Here is a 24079-nt window from a genome sequence, read left to right on the forward strand (position 1 = left end):
TATATAGTCACGTAGAGCATTAACTACCTCATAGTCCAGCTTCTACCTTACACACACCTATAGCCTAGGAGACTTACCATTTCAAAAGTCTTGTCAGGCAACGATCTGAACTCTTTTCATTCTTCTACAGCTAGCAGTGTAGCTAAAACAGCTTGGCTTTCAGGCATCTCCTTTTCGAGGCCACCAGCTCCTCCCGACACTGTACCCTGAACGGCACTGGTGCTGCGGCTGGTCCCCAGTGCAGCACACCCGCTCGCGTGGCTGCTGGTCATCACACCCCATCTTGTCTAGAACAGTTCTCTGAAACAAGACCTAGCCGGGCTGTTCATCACCTGAGTGCACTCATTGCTTTAATCTGGAGAGACAGCCGGCAATCGGTGCAGGTGCACCTCAACCTGTGAACGTTTGGCTTTGTCTCTAATGGTCTGTTCCCGAGGGAAGCCAGAGCCAGTGCTCCATCATCCACCTGCTGTGTTAGCCAGCTTTGACAGCTCTTCTTCTAACAGGTTGCCCTCCCTTGACTTTACAACCTTCAGATTTTTTCTTCTTCTCTTCCTGATCCTCAACATCCTTGCCCTGCACCTTTCCCCGAAGGGTCTTTGCCCCTGCTCTCCCGTGCCCTGTCCTACCGCCTTTCTCCCGGTACCCTCTGGGCAAACAGGGGCTTAAAACTGTGTCTGTGCTGAAGGCTCGAGACCTGATTCCCTGCGTCAGACCCTTTGCACTGTTGACCTCATCGGCCTTGTTTAGCTCAGTTTCTTTGGGGTAAGGGGTGTTAATTCTGCGTTGGGACTGAGTGACCCAGAGTGGGAATGGGCAGCCACGCTCCTCTTGAGCTCTCAAGCCCTTCTGTTTTTACGACTAATTAAATAACAGCTTTAATAACATGGTACAAGATAGTAAACAATTTAATTTGCATTCAAACATATTTAAATGTCCTCTTCATTAAATTTGTATAGTCTGGAGTGTGTTCTGGGCATCCATGTCTTATCTTCGTTCATAAAGATTTTCTCCTTTATGAACTAACTTGCTCTACGTGATAACAGCCTGATGTTCAGCGGTGCTTCCCACCATCTGTGTTGGTGCAACTGAAAATTGCAGGTGGTGTAAGCTCTTTTGAAAATGATCGTCATGATAGTTTAAAGCTGCAGTTATCAATGGCTCCAAGGTTGCTTGACAGCATTTTATGGGTCTTACTAAAAATTGCTTTAGTCTGACAAAACTGTACCACTTAATCTGATGTTTACCTCAGCTTTTACGTTTAACGGCAGCAGCTCAGCAGGCTCTAAATTTGGATTTGGGGAGGTGGAGAAAGGAGGAGAGACAGTGATTTGTAAAAGAGACTGATTTTCTTGAACTACTCCGTGCTGTGAAGTTTTGAAATGCAATTCAAGGTATTGCGCTTGTGTTTTATGTCCTGTGAAATATGACCCAAATTTAGCCTTGCTGTCAGATCCTGAGAAATCTCGAGCTCTACGTGATGGATGAAGATGCGCTAACACTTGGTGTGACAGTATCCTTGGTGTTCTGGTGTGGCTGATGCCAGTGATGCTGTCGGTCATCAGCAGCTCCTTCAGCCAGGAGGCTTTCGAGCATTTGCTGGTTTTTTTGCTCCTGGTAATCCTAAACAGCAGGGAATTGTCCACTGTGAAACGCAGCAGTAAGAAAGGGAAAACCATCAAGAGCAGGAACTTTAATGAGAGGGAGAGTAAGTGCCATGGATGGGCCGGGAGCATGGGGTCACCAGGATCCAGTGTTAAAACCTCAAATTCTTATATCTCTAATTGTTTTAGCGCACATTAACAAAACCCACTGGAAAAGTATGTCATCCTCTTCTGGTAGCGAGGAGCGATATGCTGCTGGTACCAGCAAGGCTGTTAATTAGTGCATGTGATTGAGTGTGCTCTGGGGAACATTCGTGTTTCTGTACTGAATGAGATTTCTGTCTCTAGTATACCTGATTCATTTCTTGAAAAATTGGAACATATTTATTAATTCGGGGAGCTGCAGGAAGAGAAAGCATCAAATGACCGAGGAAGGTAAATGTTTCCTGACAAACTGGAGCATTCCTATGTGGTATTGGTCTTTGTCAATTATATATAATTACATATAGCAATTTCAGAAGAGATGCTCAATACATTACTTTGCCATATGTTATTGCATTAGTTGCATAGTTATTGCAGGGAGAAGTTACGCTTTTACCTTTCCGGTGGTTATAATCCAGTCTTATCTCCTTTAATTAGCTTAGTTTGAAGAAGAAAGTGTTACACTTGGTGATTCCAGTACCCTGGGTACTCAAGTGTCTTCATTCTTTAAGAAGCTCCACCCAGCTGCTATTTATAATCTCATCCTTTTACCCACAATTCACTTTTTAAAGGGGAATTTCTTTTCACTGCAGAAATCTGTTTTTGACCAGTAGTGGGGGTGGGAAAGGGAAGGAGGAGTGTGAATTAGTAAAAGAGCTGTTGTATTAAAGTAAGCGTGTGGTGCTTAAAAGCTTTATTTTAATTAAGATGCATAATTAACTGAAAGGTTTTGGGGGTGGGGTGTTCTGTTGTTTTTTTTAACATGCGGAGTAAACATTTTACAGTAAATTCAATAAACAGATAACAAGGTTGATAGTCTTAATTTACTAACAGTTATTCCTTGTTTATTCTCTATATAACACTTTTCTGATATATTCACTTTGTCGAGGGATATGAAAAAATTAGAAAGCCTTAAAAGATCTGGTAGGTAGGTGTGCTCATGATTTTGACCAGTATAGCTGCTGCTTTATTGAGTGGGTTTGGGTGGTACTATAATATTGCTGTAATGTATTTTGCTTAAGAATTGCATAATATTGCTTGTAATGTGTTTGTAAATGTGATTTGAGCCAGTATTGTTTAATTTCTCTATTTCATATAAATAATTTTATAGCTTGTTGCTTGTGCCTTTCTGTATGTATTTGGATGTGGCAGCTTAAGATGGTGAAATCTTTGCCATAAGAGCTCTTAGATATATGTAGGGCAATGCAAAGGCATGACTCTTACTTCTGATAAACACGATTTATATTGGAAGTCCTATGAAACTTGAAAACACGGAACTAATTTGTAAATTAATATAGTATTTATATTTACTTATTTATTTAACATCTATGTAAGCTGGTTTTCCTCTTAAACTGCCTAAAACCCAGCTGTATTTCTCCTGGGACAGAGGAGACCTAGCTCATGGTACAGGGATGGGTATGGCACAGGGTTTTATTATGGAGCCAGGAATGCCTTTCCCCTCCCCGTCTTTGCAGTGAAACTGTGCAAGTATGTTAATGTACAGGAAAGCTGGAAGGAGGGGGTTTTTTTAGAGACATATTTTTGCTACTTCTCTCACGGTCCATGATTTGGTGTGGTAAAAAGAGATAAGAAATTTAAAAATGTTTTTTGTAAAGTTACAAGGAATAATGTGAAAGAGAGTGAGAGAAATGGAGTTAAATTTCAGTGTTAAACACCTGGCTGAAGAAAGTGATAGAAATGTCTACCTCAGAATATTTTCAGGTTGAAGAGAGTAAGCTAAGGGTTGAATCAAAAGCTATCACTTTGCAGACTTAAAGAATTGAGGATCTTTTTGAAACCTTAATTCTTTTCTTGGATGCTGAATTGTGTGAAAAGTTGAGAATTGCAGTAAACCTGGAACTGATAGATAGTCGAGGTTATTAGCAAATGTTTTCTGCATAGTTTGCATGAGGGAGAATCCGGTGGTGGTGATCATCACTTCTTGAAGTTTCATTGTTGAAGAACCAAGAGCCTGCAGTAGGATGGATTGATTTTGAAGGACATGGTGACATACCCATGAAAGGTGGCAGGACACAATGTTTATGTTGCTTTACAGATTTTGTTAAATTATTGCGTGGGGGTCTAGGCTGTTGTCTGCCATTCTAGGAGCATCAGGAATCTGTGTTCTTCTGTATTATAGCAGTCTTTCCCACTCAGTGAAGTTTGTAAGTGGGCATGGGTTATCTTTATCTGAAGTTTTGAAAAGTATTTGGAGTGAACATCCAATATAAAATTTAACTGAAACGGAAATTACCTTTTAAAGAAGTCTCATTATGTAGTATCTTAATTAATTATTTGTCTTTTTGTCTCAACAGGAATGCCCAAGGAAAAGTACGATCCACCTGATCCACGGAGGATGTACACAATTATGTCCTCAGAGGAAGCAGCCAACGGAAAGAAATCACACTGGGCAGAGTTGGAAATAAGTGGTAAGAAACTAAGGAATGGTCCTGAGTTATGAACTCATTGCAAGTTAAGAGTATCCTACGTAGTACGGGCTTGGACAAGAAGTCTGGAGTGGAGTTACCTACCCTGAAGTGAGCCAGCGCGCCAACATAGCAGCTGCCAGGCTCTGGGTGTGTTGAGGGAAGAGGTTGGGTTGGGATAACGTAGGGAGCTGTAGGTAAGTTGAGGCAGGTGGGGAATCCTAATAAGTAGGAGAGTTGGGAAGATGAGGATATGGATGTGAGCTCTTTGTGTTTTAAGAAGATGGGGGTAGGTGAGAGCGTGGATTTAAGATCTAATTTGTCAAAGAGAAGAGGGTGAAGTTGGGGTTGATACATAGACATAGTTTTCATTTTAAAAGCGGTTGTAAATCTTTGCTCTGTTCCTGAGATTTAACAAAAAAAGGAAAAAAAAAAGATTAAAGAAACCTCCAAGAACTGTGCTAGCTTTGAGCTACTGTTTGACTTTTGAGTCTTTTCTTGAAAATAAGATAACTCTCAGAATTCATAAACATGAATTCCAACTTGTGTGGGACACCAGTCTCTCTTGATTTGTAGAGTAAATTCCGATTTTGCTACATAAAGTGTGTTTACAAGGAAATTCAGGCAAATATTTTAAGAATTTAAAAATTATTTTGTGATGTAAATTTAGGCTGAAATTTTGCTTAAATATGCAGGTTCTTTAAGAGACTGCAAAAATTGCCATGTGGTATTTCTAAATGACTGTCCAGTAGAGAAATTGATGGAAGGAGGAATACAAATAGAGTTCTTTGAATTGTGAAGAGTCTTTTCAGGCAGATCATTGAATCTGTGTCTTGCTTCGAGTGCCATGTGCCTTTACATGTGAATAGCACTCTTTACTTGAAGGTTACAGGTGCAGAAACCTAGTTAATTGCTGCTTCAGGAATCAGCATTATATATTGGCATTAGGCTTGGATATCCACTGGGACATCTACTGCCTCTGCATAGGAAATGCATTAAGTGATGGCTCTTTCCTTTCATGCCTGGTAATTTCACTATAGACTGATGCCAGCCAAGAGAGGTGCAGGTAGTGAAGAGGATGGATCAGTGATGTTGATTGGAAATCCTTTCAGCTATAAGGGTTTCTTTGATCACAGTCACCTGTTTGCATTGGTGGGGGGGAAGAGGTGTTAATTCAATTTAAACAATGCAAAGAACAACTGATTTGTATTTAAAACCTTTCAAAAGATTTCTCAATGAGCACTACAGTAGCATGAATCCTTTAAGAACTGTATGCATTTGCCTTGCAAAATAAAATGTGACAATGTTTTTGTTAATGTTCACACTGCCATTTCCTTGCAAAATACTTGGTCATCTAATACAGAAAGCCACCAATGTTTTAACTGCTCTCTTTTAAATCACTGAGCTTTTTCACTGCAGGCTTTTTAATGCCACTCACTTTCTTATAGCTCACTGGAAATGATACCTATATTAAAACTTTTGTTACCAGGGGCTGAGTCCCAGTGTATCAGTGTAGCTTTCCCCAGGCACTAAATATGACTTCTTTTACTTTGAAGAAAATAATTTAAGGAAATGAATTATAAAGTGTGTATGTTGGTATAATATTAACCAGACCGTTCTTAATATTGGTGAGTCATGGTGGGGATTTTAAAGGCTGTTGCAAGTAACTGTTTTTGCCTTGGACAAACTGGCGTTGGTACTCCTTCTAATGCTTTTGGTACAGCAAGATGACTGCTGTAAATGAAAACGAATCCACTCCTGGGGCGAAAAAAAAATCTTGGAGAGAAGAAATATTTCGAAACCTTCTGATGATATCTCGCGTTCCTTGCATGTAGCAGTGTAAAAACCTTGATTCTGTCACACAAATCCATGTTTCCACCCCTCAGTTTATACAAAAATCATACCGTTTTTTAAAATATCTGGCAATAGTTTATGCAGCTTTTAGTTGAATGCCAGATGGAAATCCATGTTCTCAACTAAGCATCTTAGTCACCCTAAATATAGTGCTTCTATCTGTTCTTGGCTGGATTAATGCCATAGAGTAAAGATTTTTGGTTTGAAAGATGTTGTGCAGGAATAAGGGGCAAACTGAAGAAGCATCTTTCATCTCAAACATAAACTATTATTGAAAAAACTCTGTTTCCTACACCTCTGTTAATTATTGAATTCATGGTCAGTTTGTAAATAAGTCTTGTTTTGTATGGAACTTGAGAAAGACAGATGTTTAAACCTTAAGTATGGATTGGAAAAAAACAATCTAAGCATCCCTGGCAAGGCCTTATATTCTCTTATGCATTGCTGAATTTTTTTGGTCTATGGAATCGGTGATTAATGGAATTTTCATTGAATGAAATAATAATAATGATAAAAAACACAACCCAAACAAAACTCCCCCTCAAGCCCCTCCACTCCCCGCCCCATACATACTTAGAAAATGTGTAATTATTGCTAAACCTATATATTTTAAACGTTCTATTTTCTTTTGTACCTTCCTTCTACAGGGAAAGTGAGAAGCTTGAGTTCGTCATTGTGGACTCTGACCCATTTGACAGCTTTGCATCTCAGTGACAATTCCTTATCCCGTATTCCTTCAGACATTGCCAAGCTTCACAATCTGGTATATCTGGACCTGTCCTCTAATAAAATTCGCAGTTTACCAGCAGAGCTCGGAAACATGGTGTCACTCAGGTATGTAAATTTTAACAGGAGTTAAAATTGTTCTCTTATTATCTTTGTAGCAACAGTTTAAATTTCAGTGTAATTTTTGCGTTCTAGTAAATGAAAAGCATGAATAAATTCCCCCCTTCCTCACTTCTTTTTATCTGTCTCCCTGAATACTTGGTATGGTCTGTGCAGCTATAGCAATGCTGGCTTTTCTGTGATCTCCTGTTCCGATGTATGACAGTACGGAGTGAGCTTCAGAAGTGCTTAGTTTGATGGCAATCACCCATTTTATCCAAGTTGGGTTTCCTCTCTTATGCATCTCTTTCCAGACTCTTTTACAAATCTTTATGTGGCGTTTTTCTCTGAGAAATACTGATGCACAAAAAAAAATTGCTTTGAACTCATAGTAAGGTAGCTAAAAGGTCAGATTAAACATTCATAATCATGCTAACTACAGTTTTTTTCTCTTTACTCATCTTTAGTAATTATTCTTAACAATAGTTCTTATTCTGTTTATTTTATAACAACTGCAACTTGTCTAATATCATCTCCTTCCCACCTTTGCTATCATGTAACTGCATTCCTGTGCAAACTGGGGAGGAGGGAAAAAATATGTTCTGAACACACGGGTTTTTTCCCCTTAATTTTACAGTGCCAAGATGAGCAAAGTTTGCCTGGAATGATACCTCCTTTTGGAAGTGAAGCATGAATAGTGATGCCTATTTCGATTATAATTAAGGCTGCAGCATTTCACTTTAAAAACACTTTTATGTAAATATATAAATTACTTATATAACAGTAGATATTTACAGGCAACATTCTTTTGCCCTTGACCCAAAGGAAGAGCCTTATTTTAGGTTTATTGGACAGTTACCGGTAATTGCCTTCATTGCTTTTAATTTTGAAGACATTTATGGACAGCTTTCTCAAATCCAGAAAAAACTGAGTCTAAAAGTAACTAGAATGTTATTAGAAGTAAAGAAGAAGACAATAGAGAAATGGACTGCCAGCACAGTTCTAATGAAACTGGAAGCAAAGCAAGTCTGCACATAGAAGTATCAGTCATTGCATTTTCTTCTACTTTAGAAAAGTCCTCTCTGTTGGAGAGGATTCAACTAGCTGATTAAATTGGTACTAAAAACTCAAATTGCAAAGGAGTTAATGTCTCAACCTTGGAGGCTGAGCAAAGGGACCTTGCTTTTTAGAGCATAATTGGCAGTTCTGTTTTGCAGTGTGTTGTATAGTTGTTTTCAGCTGTGAAGTAGTCTGTTCTAAAGAAAGCTTTGCATTACTATTTTAATTAAAAGCAGTTACTATTAACAGGTTTCTTCCCTCCTTTATCCACTCCTCAGGTGTTGTGAGGTAGCAACCCTAAATTTACTGGAATATTCTCAAATTCATCTTTGTACTTCATTAGCAACCTTTTATTTTTATCAGTCTTTTTCCTTTTAAAATATTGTTGTAAATGTAATACTCATGGCGTGGAGTTAGCTTAGCAGTGTATAGTCATCAGTAGTGTCAAAAGACCTTATGCCTTCTTCCCAACACTTTTCCCAGTTTATTCTGGCTGATTCTATGAAGCTTCAGCTCTTCCAAGTCCCAAGTCCCTCCTGATAACACTTGAATCCAGATCTCTAGATGTGAAAAGCTAGTGCGTTAATCCACTGCGCTCTCTCTGTCCTCAGTAATTGCAGCTGATCCATGATTTCTTTTCACTGGGGTGAAAGTGAAGAAAAACCCATAAGCGCATCCTATGTGATAGTGCTCAGCAGCTTCTGGGAAGTTGTTCAAACAAACGGTGATTCAACACTGGGCATTGCTGATATCCTGAGCCAGAGAAATCATTTGTGCTCTCCCACTTGAGAACTGATAACAGGTCTTCCAGCTCCCACATCTGGAGCTCTGGGTTTGGTCTGTACGGCAAAGCTCACCGAAGGCTCCTTGCATCTCCCTTTTTACTGCAGGTACTTGAAGAAAGAGGTATCAAAGCAGTAAGATTTCTGATCTTTCTGGAAAGAGGAGAAAAAATAAACACTCTAACATGTTATCTTGGAAAGCTCAGCTGTAAAACAGATTCTCTTGATATGCTTGAAAGAACTAGTGGGATTTGCTGTGATCCCCTTTGCTGTATAGAGGGGCAGGTTCTGCGGAGGCAAAGATCATTAGAGAAAATAATTCTTTCATCCAAGAGAGAAAGTGTTGTGATACCTACTACTGTGCCATTCTTCCAGCTTGGTGTTTTTCCTCTAGAAGAATTTAGTATATTTTTTTGTAATTCTACATAACTTTTTTTAGACTTCAGCAGTGCTTTGAAAAACTCTTAGAGGAAAAAGTAACTTCCGAAAGAATAAACTAGTAGCTTTATAATGTCATATAGAATATCATCCTTAAAAATAATAGCGATTTAAATCTCAGATGTCTATGGAAGTGCTGCTCAACATGGAGATGTTGATTTTTTTTTTTTTTTTTTTTTTTTAACACCCCCATCCTCTTTTCTACCTGTCATGTGCCTCCTTCATACTTAGAAACCCTAGAATGACACAGTGGGCTTCTGAGTTTCTCTCTAAAATATGTGCTTTTGTCTGTGGGGTTTTATATGAAATTTTTTTTTTTTCCCCTTTTTTGTTGCCCCAAAATACTTTTCAAGTCTCCAGGCTCCAAGTTGTAAACACTTTAAAGTAGCAACTTTATATTGAATATGGTGAGGAAAGTCTTCACTGCTTAGATGGGACTGCATTTAAGTGAAAAGCTCCTGACAAGTCCATTTTCTCTGCCCAGTTTGTTCGGATATCGGAATTCAGGACATGAATTCTGTTCCTGTCTGCATATTGGTTTTGTAATTTAAAAAGCATGTATTTTGTCTTAACACTGAAATGATGAAAAAAAAAAAACCCAAAAAACAACAAAACCAAAACCAACAGAAAATTGCTATTGTAAATGACTATTACATGGTAATGTCATAGCTCTAATCATACTGCCATGATCCTGGATTTTTTGCTTATTTATTTTCTGGGATATAATTTCCCTTTATTTCACCTTTAATCATAGCCAAACTATTTCATGGTCCGTTTGTCAGAGCTGTTGCTGCTTCCTCACTTATAGTTATTAAAGTAATTATTGGTAATGTTTACAAAACTTCTGACTTTTTAAGATGAACTCATCAAACAGCTACTTTCCTCTGTACTTCAACGTAATGTGTATTTTGTCTGTATGTGTGTGTTTCAGTACAGCAGGATTTCCCTAACTATTGCTGTTTAGTCTTTTGAGTTTTTCAATATTGTGGTTTGCTACTATATTGTTTGTCTGTTAGTTAAACTTCTTGTACTATACTGCTGAAGACAAACGTTGGTCTGTTTTCAGCCCTATGTGATTCTTGCTCTGTCTACAGGGAACTACATTTAAATAACAACCTGTTACGAGTTTTACCTTTTGAGCTGGGAAAACTGTTCCAGTTACAGACTTTGGGTCTGAAAGGTATTGCTACTTTTTCTTGGTATCTGTGCTTGTTTAACGATATCACTTCTGAGATATAATGGCTGTAGACTGCTAGTTCGTAAAACATTACTGAATAGCAATCCCAGATGTAGCTACTTACTCTGCCTTTATAAATATTGTTATTGAGGGATTATTTAAAAAAAGAAACAGAACAAGTTTGGCAAAGCACTCCTCATATAAAGAGGTTTGCTTCTCTTTCTGCAGAGTGAGCGGAAGCTTGCTGTTGACTGCATAGGAGTTGAATACAGTGCTGCTTTAACTAAGTAGTAGTCTGCAGTTAACTGTAGGTATTCAACTCCAACCAAAAAGGGAATGTGCTTTGTACTGCTGTAGGGTACTGTGCTGTTTATCCAAGCAGCAATTTAAATCTCTCTCCAATTTTTTTTTTTCTCTGAACTGTATGGATTCTAGCTATAAAATTGCTGACCTCGGGGGAACTTGTATCACAAAACCAGGAGCACTGGGTGATACAATACCTCTAAACACTGTTAAGTCTCAAAGGCCTGTTTTTCTCCTCCTTAAAACTGGATAGTTGCAATGTGCATTGTCCGTGAAAACTTCTATAGTCTTCTTACATGTTTGGCAAATGGTAGACTCTCTACTCAAGATATGACTAGCAAATAAACTGATAGTGGATGTTTCGCTCACGTCGAGCAAAGCGAGCAGAGATGGCTCCTGTGTGTGGCCTCATCAGCTCTGCCTGCGTGTTGTACCGCACCAGTTCTTCAATACTGCTAGATCCAATGACCACCCTTGGGCTGTCTGTTAGAAGACGGACACGGGAGAGAATGTGGTTAACTTCATGAGAGCTATTCACACATCTAGTGTTTTGTGGGATTGAAGACCTGAGATCTGAAACCTCTAAGTAGTTCATAGTAGATGCAGTATCTTTTCTCAGAGATGCCAGCTTTAAACACTGATACGTAAGTTCATAATGGTTCTGTGTATTTTATTCAATATTTCTGTAAATCTGTTTGCAGGAAATCCACTTACACAGGATATTCTGAACCTTTATCAGGAACCAGACGGGACGCGAAGGCTACTGAACTACTTGCTTGATAATTTGGCAGGTACTGCAAAAAGAAGTAAGTGATCATTCTTAAAACATTTATTTCTGCTGTGTAAAATAAATGTGATTATCATTTGTTGTATCTCTACTTTAAAATGTTCCCATAGTTTCAACGGAACAACCACCTCCAAGATCTTGGATTATGTTGCAAGAACCAGACCGTACAAGACCAACAGGTACTGTAACACTTCCCCCTGCCCCACCGTTGTAAAAGCTGTGGATCTTTACTATCTGTTGAAAAATTTTTGATGCTTAAATTAACCAATCATCTGTGCAGTGCTGACCAGCCAGCTCAAGTAGTTCTATCTCAACTGGAAGGCCTGTTTTAGATTTACCCATCTCTTACTATAAAGTAATTTCTTTTTAATTAACATCCTCCTCACAGGAATTGAAACTGCTGTCCACAATTAGTTAAATAGTTGAATTATAACAGGCTTAATTGAACATTTATTGAAGAATAAGAAAATGGAAGAACATGAGCATAATTTCCCCAAAATGTAGAATTTTCTTTTAAGTAACCAATGTAGCATCTTTGACTCAGCACTTGTCTTGCTGTTGGGTTTCAGGTCATGTTTAATTGTTTACTAATTTTTCTGCATGAATTGTCTAAAATATAGCCTTTTCTATTTACCTGCACACCAAAAATCTTAGTGTATTTCTCAATTATTGCAGTGTCCTCTCTTTCAGGACTGATGTACATTACTTTCCCCTATTGATTTTATTAAGGCAGTTGCTTCAAAGATCACGTTGTTAATGCAGCTTGTCTTTTGCTGTCACCTATTTGTTTTCAAAATGCTGGCCTTTGATCCCCCAATCAGCCCAAGATTGTTGCCTCAATTTGCTAAATCTTCAAACTGTCTTGTTTCTTTTTCCTGAGTTGTACTCCACGTTTGAGAGGAGCTCCCAATAAGCTTCCAAGTATCTCATTGTACTGCAAGTTCCTTAGTGCTTTTTAAAAACAAACAAAAAAACCCCAACAAAACAAAACCCAAAATGCATGCTGCTGGATTACCTGTCAAGTAGCCCCAAACTGTCTCATTATCACTCCTGTTCCAAATTAATACAGAGAGTAGATGTTTCTTGTCTTTATGCCTGAACTGTAAGCTTTTTGAGGTGGAAACATTTGGGGTTTTATTTTGTCTATACTTTTTCATTGTGTGAAGGGATCCTTACGCTGCCGGTGGTTCTGTTACAGTTCGTGGTGGTAATAATTAAGGTAGATTTTAAATAATCTATTAGAAGAGTGTGCAAACCTTTGTATAGCTAGCAAATGTAAGTGTTCAAATACACTTACCTTGTTTTAGGCTTTTCGCAGTAGAGTACTACGTAGCATAAAGTATGTTTGTCTGCTATTTACTGCATTAACCATATAAAGGGGGGGGTTCGTTTTTGTTTTCAAATTTAATGGTAGAAGACAGCTGCCATAAGTCCAAACTTGTAATTTATCTTCCTAGAAGGGCTAACAAATTTTTTTTAGTACAGATACACGTGCTGTGTTTTGGTTGAAGGAAATGAAGCATGAATTGATAAATTTGCAGAAGACAAAAGTGAAGAACATAATTGTGTATATGTATTTTGTTGTTGTTGTTGTTAAATGTATCAGTGTGTAAGTAAAATTATTGTTCTGCAGCCTTGTTCTCTGTCATGTGTTACAACGTACTTTGTGATAAATATGCTACCCGGCAGCTGTATGGCTATTGTCCATCTTGGGCATTGAACTGGGAATACAGAAAAAAAGCCATTATGCAGGAAATCCTGAGCTGCAATGCTGACATCATAAGTCTTCAGGTAAAAGATATACCATTATTTCTTTTCCTCTTCTATTCCCATGTGTTGGTTTCTACACATTAAGTGTATTTACAGTAAACGGTCTGTTTTCAAAACCTTCTGAAAACAAAAGAAAAAAGAAGTGGTGTTTAGAACATTATTTGTTGCTTGACATCAAAAGAATGCTTTTCAGCCCACACAGTTGGAATGTGAACCAGCAGCTGCTGATCAAAGGCATGTACGTGGGGGTGTCTTTGTGCCTGCCTGTGTATGTGGGGCTATAATTGACACATTTTCAAATAAAAGGCTTGAGATAATCATAACTCTGGGGATTACAGAAATTCATTTATATTTTCTTAAAATAGGGATATTGCTCTCAAATTTGCATTCTCTGATGTACTTAATTCTTACAATTTTTTTCCCCTTAAATCTAATTTGAAAGTGATTTACACTTCTGAAGAGTCTAAATAATATCAGTCTTCTGTATTTTGGTAATAATACATTCATGCTGTGCTGTCTTACAACTTTATAGGAGGTTGAAACGGAACAGTACTACAGTTTTTTCCTGGTGGAATTGAAAGAACGTGGCTACAATGGATTCTTCAGTCCAAAGTCTAGAGCTAGGACAATGTCAGAACAGGAAAGAAAACATGTTGATGGTTGTGCAATATTTTTCAAAACAGAAAAGTAAGTGATGTGTTTTGCAGAGCCTTCTATTGTGTCTTGCTCTCACATAATTTCTTAGGTCAGTCTATAGCTCCAACAATTTGGCGTTAGTCACCCTTTTTGTAGCCATTCAGTGTTTCTTATAGAGGATTCCTATTGCTAGAAAGAGTGGTCTGTAAGAGAGAAATCATTCTGTGTGTAACTAGCAATAGAAAATTTTACCTTGAAGTTTTATTTAAGATGAAATTTCATTCTGTTAGAGCAATGAAGGTTAGGAGTTCACTAAATTATACTTCAGTTGTTGAGCGGGTGTGTCCCAACCATTAGGTGTTAATAATGAAAAAATGAAGTGTCTTATTTTCTACCTTTTTTTTTTTTTGAGTAAAGGAATTGATAATCCCCAAAATTGCAGAAATAAGACCTCAGATGACATTGACTTTTTGATACATTAGCCTTCTGATAAAGCAAAAGACAAGGCACAATATCACTGCTTGCTTCTGAAAAAAAGCCATTATTTAAGAGCTGCAGCACTTACTCATTGTGTCACATTGTACTTGTACAACTGTTTGGATATGAGGGCGATAAATTCCCTTCCTCCTCCTGTTTCCATTCCTTTGTGTCCACAAGTAAATGTAGGTGCCAGGATTGATACCTTTTGGCTTAGAAAAATTATTTAGTCCCTCTCTATTAAACCTGCATCTTTGAACTAGAAACTGGTGCAGAATTAGAAACAAGCATTCCTTTTCTATAGTTTCTCAAGCATTCTCTCTCTCTCTAATCTTTTAATTGAAACTAAGGTAGTATAAAATATATAAAAATTGCTAGGAAAACTGTATCCTTTGATTTCAGTTTAGGATTTTATGAAATTATGTGATTGGCTGAGATTTTCACATCATAAATGTGTTTGAGCTTTAATTAAAAGGAGAATTGTCTATAAAGTTTCCTTTTGTATCTGGCTGCTGAAAAAAATATATATGGTGTTTCTCTTTCAGATTTACTTTGGTTCAAAAACATACTGTTGAGTTCAATCAACTAGCTATGGCAAACTCAGAAGGTTCAGAAGCTATGCTGAACAGAGTTATGACAAAAGATAACATTGGAGTTGCTGTATTGTTAGAACTGCGAAAGGAATTGATAGAAATGTCATGTAAGTCCCATTTAGTTTAATTTTTTAATAGATTCTGTTTTGTAGATGAAAAAATTGCCTTTTGTTACAGTAAACCAGAGAACCTATTCTACAGACAAATATAACTTTGCACATTGTATGCTCTGACAAATTTATTTCTAAAGAGGATTTGGGGAAAAGTCACATGGCTTAAATGATTAAGAATTTTTTTTTTTCCACTTACACCTTTTTGCTTAAAAAATACAGAGACTTAAGTGATTTTTTTTTTTTTTTTTTTTCCTTGCAGTTATATACAGGTATCAAAGAATCAGTTGGTGATGGGTGTGTGTTTCTGGGTCATGTATCTGCATCATCTTAGCTTGTTATTTTCTTCACTGTCATGCTTACACAACCTGTTTGTTCTGCCCTGTCATTCTTAATTTAGGACATGTAAATTGGGTTTATAAGTATTGCAGTGGGTACCTGCTCAACCTGGGTTGTATTTATCCAAATGAAATTTTATTGATTCAGATTCTAACAAACAAGCCTTTTAAGAAGCACTTCTGGCAAGAGGAGTAGCTTATTATGTGGATAACTTAAAATTCAGAGCTCATTGCCTAATAAGATATGAGCAGTGCCTGTTCACTATCACAACCTGAGGAAAACTGTTGTAATTTTTTAGAACAACACGATTTGCCTGTAATTAGGATTATCTGTTATTTATATTAATTCACAGTATTCTTAGATACATAAGCATTACCTGTAACAGGATAATCTGTCTGTTAATGGTCTTGAATGTGAAACACAATTATTCCTAGTGCTTTATGTCAACTAGAACACTTAGTAGCTGTAAGAGGAGTTGTATGACCCTCTTAAATTAAATGGTATTAACTCTCTTCAAGTTATACTGGTATTTTATTTTATTTTTTCCTCCCCTCAAACATGTTGTTTAAAATTCAATAATAATGTTTTCTGCTGCTGACCATGTAAGGTAAATAATTGATTTTAAATTTTAGCTGGAAAGCCACATCTTGGGATGGAAAAACAGCTAGTTCTTGTAGCTAATGCACATATGCATTGGGACCCAGATTATTCTGATGTGAAGCTGGTTCAGACTATGATGTTCCTGTCCGAGGTAAAGAACATTATTGATAAAGCTTCTCGTAGTCTCAAACCTGGTGTTTCGGGAGAACTTGGAACCATTCCACTTGTACTGTGTGCAGATCTCAATTCTCTACCAGACTCTGGTAAGAGTTCTATTTCTTTTTTGGTGGGGGTTTTTTTAAGACTGTTTCAAGTGTATAACAATTTAAATTTTAAGGTCTCACTTTTTTAAAGGAGTTTTCAACTTAGAGAATACATTGTTTGATATCATAAGCTCTGAAGGTGCTAAGAAAATAGAAGGAAGAGAGAAAAGATAGAGCTGTTTCTTTTGTGAGTGACCTTATTGCCTATGCAGTAGTATAGCTATGTCTGGTCTTTCAGAAGCATTTTCATTGTTATCTTACAATACAGGAATGAAAATGAAGAAAATATCTTCCAAAAATAACTGGAGACATGAGTATGTTGCTGATAATGGGGTTTTCTTAGTTTTAAGTGTGAGAAGATAGGTTCTTCTCTTTAAAGTTGCCACCATACAATCATTTTCTTTAGCTCAAATGTTTTAGGACTTCTGAAATACAATACATCTCCTACCATAAAGGGACTCTTCAGAGCTCTTTACTAGCATACAACTTTTTCTTTTTACTTGGTGGCAACTTTATAAAGTGCAAGAAAAGAACAGATTCAGTGATTGCCACCTTGGCTTTCTCAGGCACCCAGCTGAAGTGCTGAACTCAAGAGCCATCCTTCCTTCTTACTGCTAGTTGTTCAATATAATAATCTCCATTCCTGGTCCCCCGTCCTTCTGGCCTCTGCTTGGCAACTCTTAACATCTGTTAGGGTTGATAGGAGCAGTTACTGCTCAGCAGTACTGGAAATCTGATTCTTCTTGATCTCAGCAAGGCACGTATCCCTAGTGGCTATTGCAATAGCCAGTTCATGTGTCTGATTGTGTCTTCAGAACAACTAATTGCCTCTTTTACCTTCCAGAACCTTAACACAGCTATTCTGAAATTAAGAGGCATGGTCTTAGATTTCCAAGACACAAATCTTGTCAGTTTGGCTTTGCAGCCTCTTTTAAAGTTATCTTTATTTGAAGTAGTGTTACAAAACTGGCTTTTTTGCAACATTTTAGCTGAAGAACATTGAAAGCCAGGACTTGAGCATAGTGACGAGGAGAGGAGGAAGCTGACTATGTAGCCTCTGTAGCATTTTACTTCTACTTTCTTCATTTTTTTCATCTTCCCCCACCCCACCCCCAGTCTGTTCCTTATTAGCCTTCTTGTTTTTTCTAATCAAAGTATGTCTCTGTTCTAGGTGACATTTGCTCTTGACATATATATACGTTGTCTTGCAATATTTTAGAAGAACTACGGCTGATTGTATTGTTTATGTGTTAAGGTTTTGCTTATATAAAGCATAAAGTTGCATGTATGACTGGAAGTACCTACGCACTCTTATTTGCTGAATGCTTGTTGATACCTTCTTGTGTGCATGCGTCTCTCCTAATAGGTGTTGTTGAGTACTTGAGCACTGGTGGAGTGGAAACAAACCACAAAGATTTTAAGGAACTGAGATACAATGAAAGTCTTACTAACTTCAGCTGTAATGGAAAAAATGGAACAACAAATGGAAGAATTACACATGGTTTCAAGTTGAAGAGTGCCTATGAGAATGGTCTAATGCCTTATACAAATTACACATTTGACTTCAAGGTAAGGACTTGGCTGATATTTTGGAAAAGTTTTCCATTTTGAAGCTTAACTGTGTGATTTGCTGTACGGAATTGTTTAACAAAGAAGTTAATCTGTTTGGGTAGCTAACAGTAAATTCACCAAGATTATACTTAAAACATAGCAAATGAGTGCCCAACACTTCAGTCTCCTAGAAACCAAATGTTCCTTTTTCTTGTTAGTAACTTGTAATGGATTTGCAAGAGTTGGGGTGCTGTTAACCTTCCCTGAAAATAGGAATATTTGTGTTCTAATACTCCAAGCTAAATTAAATAGTACAACAGGGGCACTTAAGCTGCCAGCTGCAAGGAAATAATCCATGTTGCTACTGGAAAACTCACAGTGCTCGGTTGCCTAGGGGAAACAAAGATGGCTCTTGTCCTCTTCAAAAATCAGATAAATATGATTTGAAGCTATGTAGGAGGTTGGAAATTACAACCCGCAAAAGCATAGCAGAAGCGATACAGGGTGGACTTTTCTTTTGTTTTCCTAATCTATGTTGAGCGACGCGTGGGATATAGGAAGTAGAAGTCTGCTAAGTTGATGATGTGCTGTAGAGAAGGAACGGTAGCATTTCACTTACTTGTAATATTGAGCTCATCTTTTGTTTGGAAGAATAACTTGAGTCAAGAATATATACTAATAATCGATTTTATTTCTTCTGTTGTTTTAGGGTATTATTGACTACATCTTCTACTCTAAACCTCAGCTAAACATACTTGGCATTCTTGGACCTTTGGATCATCATTGGTTAATAGAGAACAATATAAGTGGTTGTCCACATCCACTCATCCCTTCTGACCACTTCTCACTTTTTGCACAACTGGAGCTTTTGCTGCCTTTCCTGCCTCCTGTAAATGGAATCCATCTCCCTGGCAGGAGGTAGTCAAGTACATTTTAGAGGGTAACCTCAGTCTAACTTGTACAATTGTAAAATCTGAATATAGAGGAGTGAGGTATGGCCAACAGGGATTTTTTTTCTTAATAATCTTAATCTTAAATCTAATTATTTGCTAAAGACATAGTAAAAGCCAGGTGCTATCAACAGACACAATTCTGAGCCCAATATACTTTGTATACTGTTCGACAGCGATTGGTGCGTTTGCACCTTTCTTTAATACGTTACAATTAACCTTCCTGTTTCTTTTATCCAACATGACGTTTTCATGCCTTGAAATAGGGAATTGTTATACAGTATATTCTCTTTGCACAGTTATCTGTAGCACTACTTTTTTGAGGCCAGTAGGAACATCCACAGAACATTCTTCCGTACTTCACTCCCTCCTTTTTCAGACTTGTTTGTAAAATATAGAATTTGAATTTAGCCTTTATTGATTGTATATGAACAACAGAAAACCTGATTTATGAGATTTTGTACTTTAAAAAAGAAAAATCAGATTTGGAAAATGATTGTATTGTAAACTAAGGCTAAATTTTTATCTGTTTTCATGTGTTATAAAGGCCAGCTTGTAAAAGAGGTTGTCACAGGTTTTCTCTGCTAATGATTTGCACTGTTAGGGTTTCGTTAGCCCTTTTGTACTACTTTTTATGTTCAATTGAGAACGTTGCTTTTAAAATCCAAACTTATAAAATCTTAATATCTTACAGAGATAACTGAATACATTCTGTCTATTTCTGATTTTAAAAAAAAAAAAGAGAAAAGCATAGAGTTCTCGCAGAACAGATAAGCTAAGCAGTGAATATAAGTAGACCTGTATGGATTGAAAGTTATTGCTGATGTGTATACAGTCAGATATTTTTCTCATCTCTAACTTTTGAAGTAAAATTTAGGGATACTTGTGTACAGCTTCTTCATTTCTGTTTTAAATACTTGCCCTATCTCCACTGTGCCTGCTTAAATTTGTTCTCAACTAGCACTGCCTGTGCATGCAGAGAGATCCTGTGCATCCTCTTTTATTTTTTTAAATAACGTTAACACTTGTGAAAATTTTATGAAGATACTTTTGTATAAGCTGTGGCATCTTTTTTTCCTTTGTGAAGCATTGAATATCACAATTTTTCAACATGTTCAGGTTATGGGTACACAGTTTCTAGCTTCTAATACCCATGCACTGCTTCTTTCAGTGTCATTGCACAGTGCCGTTTTTCCCACTAAGAATTACTATCATGTGAATTCTCTTTTCATTTAAGTGTGTTCCTCAGTTTCAGAAAGTATAATTCCTTGAAGAAAAAAACCCCAACCCTATGTTTTCTATTGATGAAGCAGTGTAAAATAAATGCATTTTCAATACAGGTCCCAAAGACAATTCTTCAGATCATTTTTTTTTTAAAGTGACCAAGTCTTATTTTAAAGTGTCAAGCAAGACTAAAGTTATAGTGTACCCTCAGTGCCATTTGTGTCATGAAGCCAAGTATATAACAGCTTACAAATTTAACTTGTCTATTTGTATCCTAAAAGGGAGAATTTATTGTCTCCTTAAACTAATACAACTTGAATAATCAATGTAAAAATAAAAATTGAGATAGAGAGCTTGGTCTTAAACAGCTTTTGTTTCAGCTGCGGGCAGGGAAGCAAAAGGACACTGAGCATTAAGAGAAAACTTTCTAAATATTTGTTAATTTTTATATATAAGAGAGTGGATTGGTAATAATGATTCAAAATTTTATTGAAAAGTAGTCAGCACATAAATGTGCTCAAACTGTTCTGTTTTAAGCTGAAAGTAAAAATTACAAACAGTTCGGATATGTAAAATGTACATTTTAAAATTTCAATAGGAGAAATTTTGATCTTGAATCCTTGTCTGGGACCTGATCTCTTGGGGTTATTTTGTTTTGGTTTTAGTTGTGGAAACACCAAACATGTCCAGTTTATAATCAGTACATTGAAATGCTGGTAGTATTGCTGTAGTAGACTTAATGCGTAGTGTTATTTTTTTTCTGTTTGTTTTTGGGGGTTTTTTTGTAAAGTGTGAATAAAAGGTGTTTTACTCATGTTTCCTTAATGATGTCTTGGTAATGTACATCATGACAATTTCCAGTGATGATGAGCCAATTTAGCTTGTCAAACTGAGCAAACTATTTTTCTTTTCTGATTATCTGGATTGTGTAATGAGTCCAGAAAGCTTTACAGAAGGGGAAGGGAAGCACTTACTCATTTTGTATTTCTTAGAGGGGGATAATTTACTTTAATAGATGCTGGAGCTTGAGTGCACTTGTTAGATTCTAAAGGTTTAAGCTTTATCCAGTATGTGTTCTCCTGTATTGCTTAGTCTTAAAAAATATTTGAATTTATGACAGCACATTAAAATATGGCCCCTTGTGCTTTTGGAGACACAACTGTTCCTGCTTAGTCACCTTACAGTCTAAGGGTCCATTTAAATGACCGTTTCCTCCAGCTTTTATACTAGTCCACCAGGTCCCAATCGAAAACCCACTGAATACATTGAAGACACTCCTTTGACTTCACTGGGTTTTAACTGGACTGCAGCTATGACTCGGGGGCTGAAGGAAGGAGAAATATTTTGAATATAGGGAAAGACCAGATGGCACCAAAACAGAGCTGAGATAAACTTTGTCAAACAATCTTTCGAAGAAAATATATTCTTGTGTCAAACAAACCTAACTCAAAAGTCTCAATTTCCAGCTATAACATAGAATAAGGCAATAAACTGTGTCTTCACAAAATCAAAATGTTTGCTTCATAGTTTTTAACATAAAATGGTTATTTGCAATATTTTTATTCAAGGTGGTTTTGGGTGTTGCCATAATGTACCTTCAGTGTTCTTCTTGTAAAAGCACATACAGCGAAAGTCACAGAACATCCTTGGGGTTGAAAGGATTTATTTAGGTTAGACCAGGCTTTTTTCCACTTAAAGTACAGTCAGCCATATCTTGTCTAGTTTTATTTACCTTTACCAAGAATTCTGGGTGTCAAAGTGTAAATTGAAATATACCTTTAACTAAAAGAATTGATGAGAGTACAAGACTAATACCACAAGTTACTGCTTTTAACATAACACAAGGTGGGGGGGAAGAGCGTATAAGTTGGTGTGTGTTGTAATTATTTTGTCCTTTTAGCAGCTTTGGAAAAAAAAAAAAAAGGTAAATTTGGCTAGCATTTGACAAAACTGACTTTAAGAGCATTGTATGTATGCATCTTTGATGTAACTAGCAAATCTCTCAAGTTGTTTTTTTTCAGAGCGGACTTAGAAAATAGCTTATGGTTTGCTTTTTCAACCACACAAAACCTGTGTGAAAGACAAAATAATTACAACACTATTGGGGGGGGGGAACCTAATTACACTGTAAAACTTTAAAAAGTTCAGTTAACCGCTTAAGTAGCAAGCCTTTTTCATCCAGACAGACACAGTATTTTTTAGTATGTTAACTGCTATTCTTTTCTTTTGGTTGCATAAATTTGTAACACTTAAGTGTCTTGGTATGTTTAAGTAGTGTCTAAAATAGAATATCTTAGTCTTTATTCACAGTACTTCTGTATAATGTGTAATGCACTGGACTAACTCTTGTTTACCATTCATGTAACAAAAACCAGCACATTATCTGCACTAAGCTCAAAGAATGTTGCATTTGTCTATAGGCAGCTCTTCAATAAGATAAATGGGAAACTGAATATGGTCTGATGGTAAACAAGGGCTTTTACTGTTCTCTTCAGTGGAACTTTCTTCTTGGTCAAATTTTAACTAGTTAGTATTATATTTATATACAGGGTCTTCTTTTTCTTTACCAATGTATTTTCCTACTCATAGCTGACCAATAAATCCAATATCTGTTTCAAACCTTCTTGAAGTCTAATTCATATTTTAACTTAATTCCTAAAGCTTTTCCTGAAGAGTTGCACATAGAGCCAGAGTGAGTGAAGTGTGTTAAGGGTAAAATGAAAGGATGTAAGAAACTTGATAATCCCAGAAAGACCTTCCTGTACTTTCTGTTACTTTCTATATCTGCAGAGCAGAAAGCTGCTTGAATCAATTGGGTTTGGATTGCAAAGTGAAGACCTGATTAGTAATGCCTCCAGAGTTTGTGCAAAACCAGTACCCAAACCTACTCAGATCTCAATCCCGTGTCTTCATATCTGGCCATCTTCTGCCCTTCCCAAGTCAGTCAGTAAGGTCAGTTGTGCAGTCCACAGGTTTTGTCTGGGTCCTGTAGACCCCACTCTTTCCTTCCTCTTCCTTCCCCACCCCAGAAAGCCCAAAGTAGTCGTGGGGTCTGGCAGCGAGAAGGGATTCAAAGATTCCATTCATTTACCATGGAAGGGGAGCAGAGTGAAGATTTCTTGCATCTTTTTTTTCAGGCATAAGATCAACCTAACTCTTGTCCTTAGTTTATTTTAATATCACATTCTTTCGGGGGGCGTTCTTCTGTATCGGAGTGTATGCGTAACAGTGCAGACTCTTATATGATGTTCCCATCACTAGTAGCAGAAAACATAACACATGAGCACACTTGCTGTATAAAGCACTGAAGCACACAAGACATCTCGCTGGCACCCCTGCATCTCTTCAGAACTCGTATTCAGTATGTTGGCACTGTTTTGCTTTGAAATAAAGGATCTAGTTCAGTGTTTCCGTGAATACCACATGCCCCAGAGCGTTCAGCTGGCTTGTAGTTCTAAAGTTTGCTGTCTCGAAGCAGCTGTAAGTCCCCAACAGAGTGATGAGTCCAGTCCAGATTTCAGCAATGATGTCTCTTTGGTTCTGTCTCGTGGGCGAGATTTTAATTCCCACCATCACATTTGCGGTCTTGCCGCTAGATGGTGTGTGTAACACAGGCTTCATGTGCACAGAATGTGAACGTATTTGAGAGTGCCATCCAGAAAGGGTGGCTTGTAGAATTATGAGTATTTGTGGGAATTCAGGCCCAGGAATGAACCTTTTCCAGTGGTAGCAGTCGGTTTGGTAACGTCTGTGCCAATTAAATACTGGCTTTATAAATCCAGCTGTCATGATGGGAATAAAAATGGACCTACTTAGTTCTCAATGGTAAAATCATTCTAGGGCCTTTGCTTGCTTCGTTTAATCTACTTAATGCTATGTTTTAAGATGAGTACAGTTGTTACATGGTTCCAAATTGGAGTTGATGAGCTCTTAAATAATATCTGCTAAGCTGGCATGTAAGTATTGGGACATCTATCTGTAGGGAAACTCTGTGCCAAAATTAATGGAGAGCCTGGTGTCCTGTCCAGAGGGCGTGTATGGAAAACAGCATCTGTCACTCAAAGGATTGAGTTGAGCTTGTGTCCTGTGGTCTGAAGCCAGGTAAGAGAA

General features: G+C 37.2%; 1 protein-coding gene across 5 annotated transcripts in view; it reads left to right on the forward strand.

Moving 5' to 3' along the window:
• The window catches only part of CNOT6 (CCR4-NOT transcription complex subunit 6), a 33828-nt gene extending 11236 nt beyond the window's left edge, over positions 1 to 22592 (forward strand). For 4 of the 5 annotated variants that reach the window (XM_052816361.1, XM_052816360.1, XM_052816362.1 and 1 more), the window contains 11 exons: positions 4121 to 4234; positions 6733 to 6919; positions 10284 to 10369; positions 11371 to 11475; positions 11567 to 11635; positions 13090 to 13247; positions 13759 to 13913; positions 14885 to 15039; positions 16014 to 16244; positions 17611 to 17813; positions 18505 to 22592. In XM_052816361.1, coding sequence (XP_052672321.1) covers positions 4123 to 4234; positions 6733 to 6919; positions 10284 to 10369; positions 11371 to 11475; positions 11567 to 11635; positions 13090 to 13247; positions 13759 to 13913; positions 14885 to 15039; positions 16014 to 16244; positions 17611 to 17813; positions 18505 to 18717 — 1674 coding nt within the window. In that variant the 5' untranslated portion in view covers positions 4121 to 4122 and the 3' untranslated portion in view covers positions 18718 to 22592. The remainder of the gene's footprint in view (positions 1 to 4120; positions 4235 to 6732; positions 6920 to 10283; positions 10370 to 11370; positions 11476 to 11566; positions 11636 to 13089; positions 13248 to 13758; positions 13914 to 14884; positions 15040 to 16013; positions 16245 to 17610; positions 17814 to 18504) is intronic. The other variant, XM_052816363.1, reaches the window with a different exon arrangement.
• Positions 22593 to 24079: the final 1487 nt, after the last annotated feature.

Source organism: Harpia harpyja, chromosome 20, assembly GCF_026419915.1.
Source record: "Harpia harpyja isolate bHarHar1 chromosome 20, bHarHar1 primary haplotype, whole genome shotgun sequence".
Classification (NCBI taxonomy): domain Eukaryota; kingdom Metazoa; phylum Chordata; class Aves; order Accipitriformes; family Accipitridae; genus Harpia; species Harpia harpyja.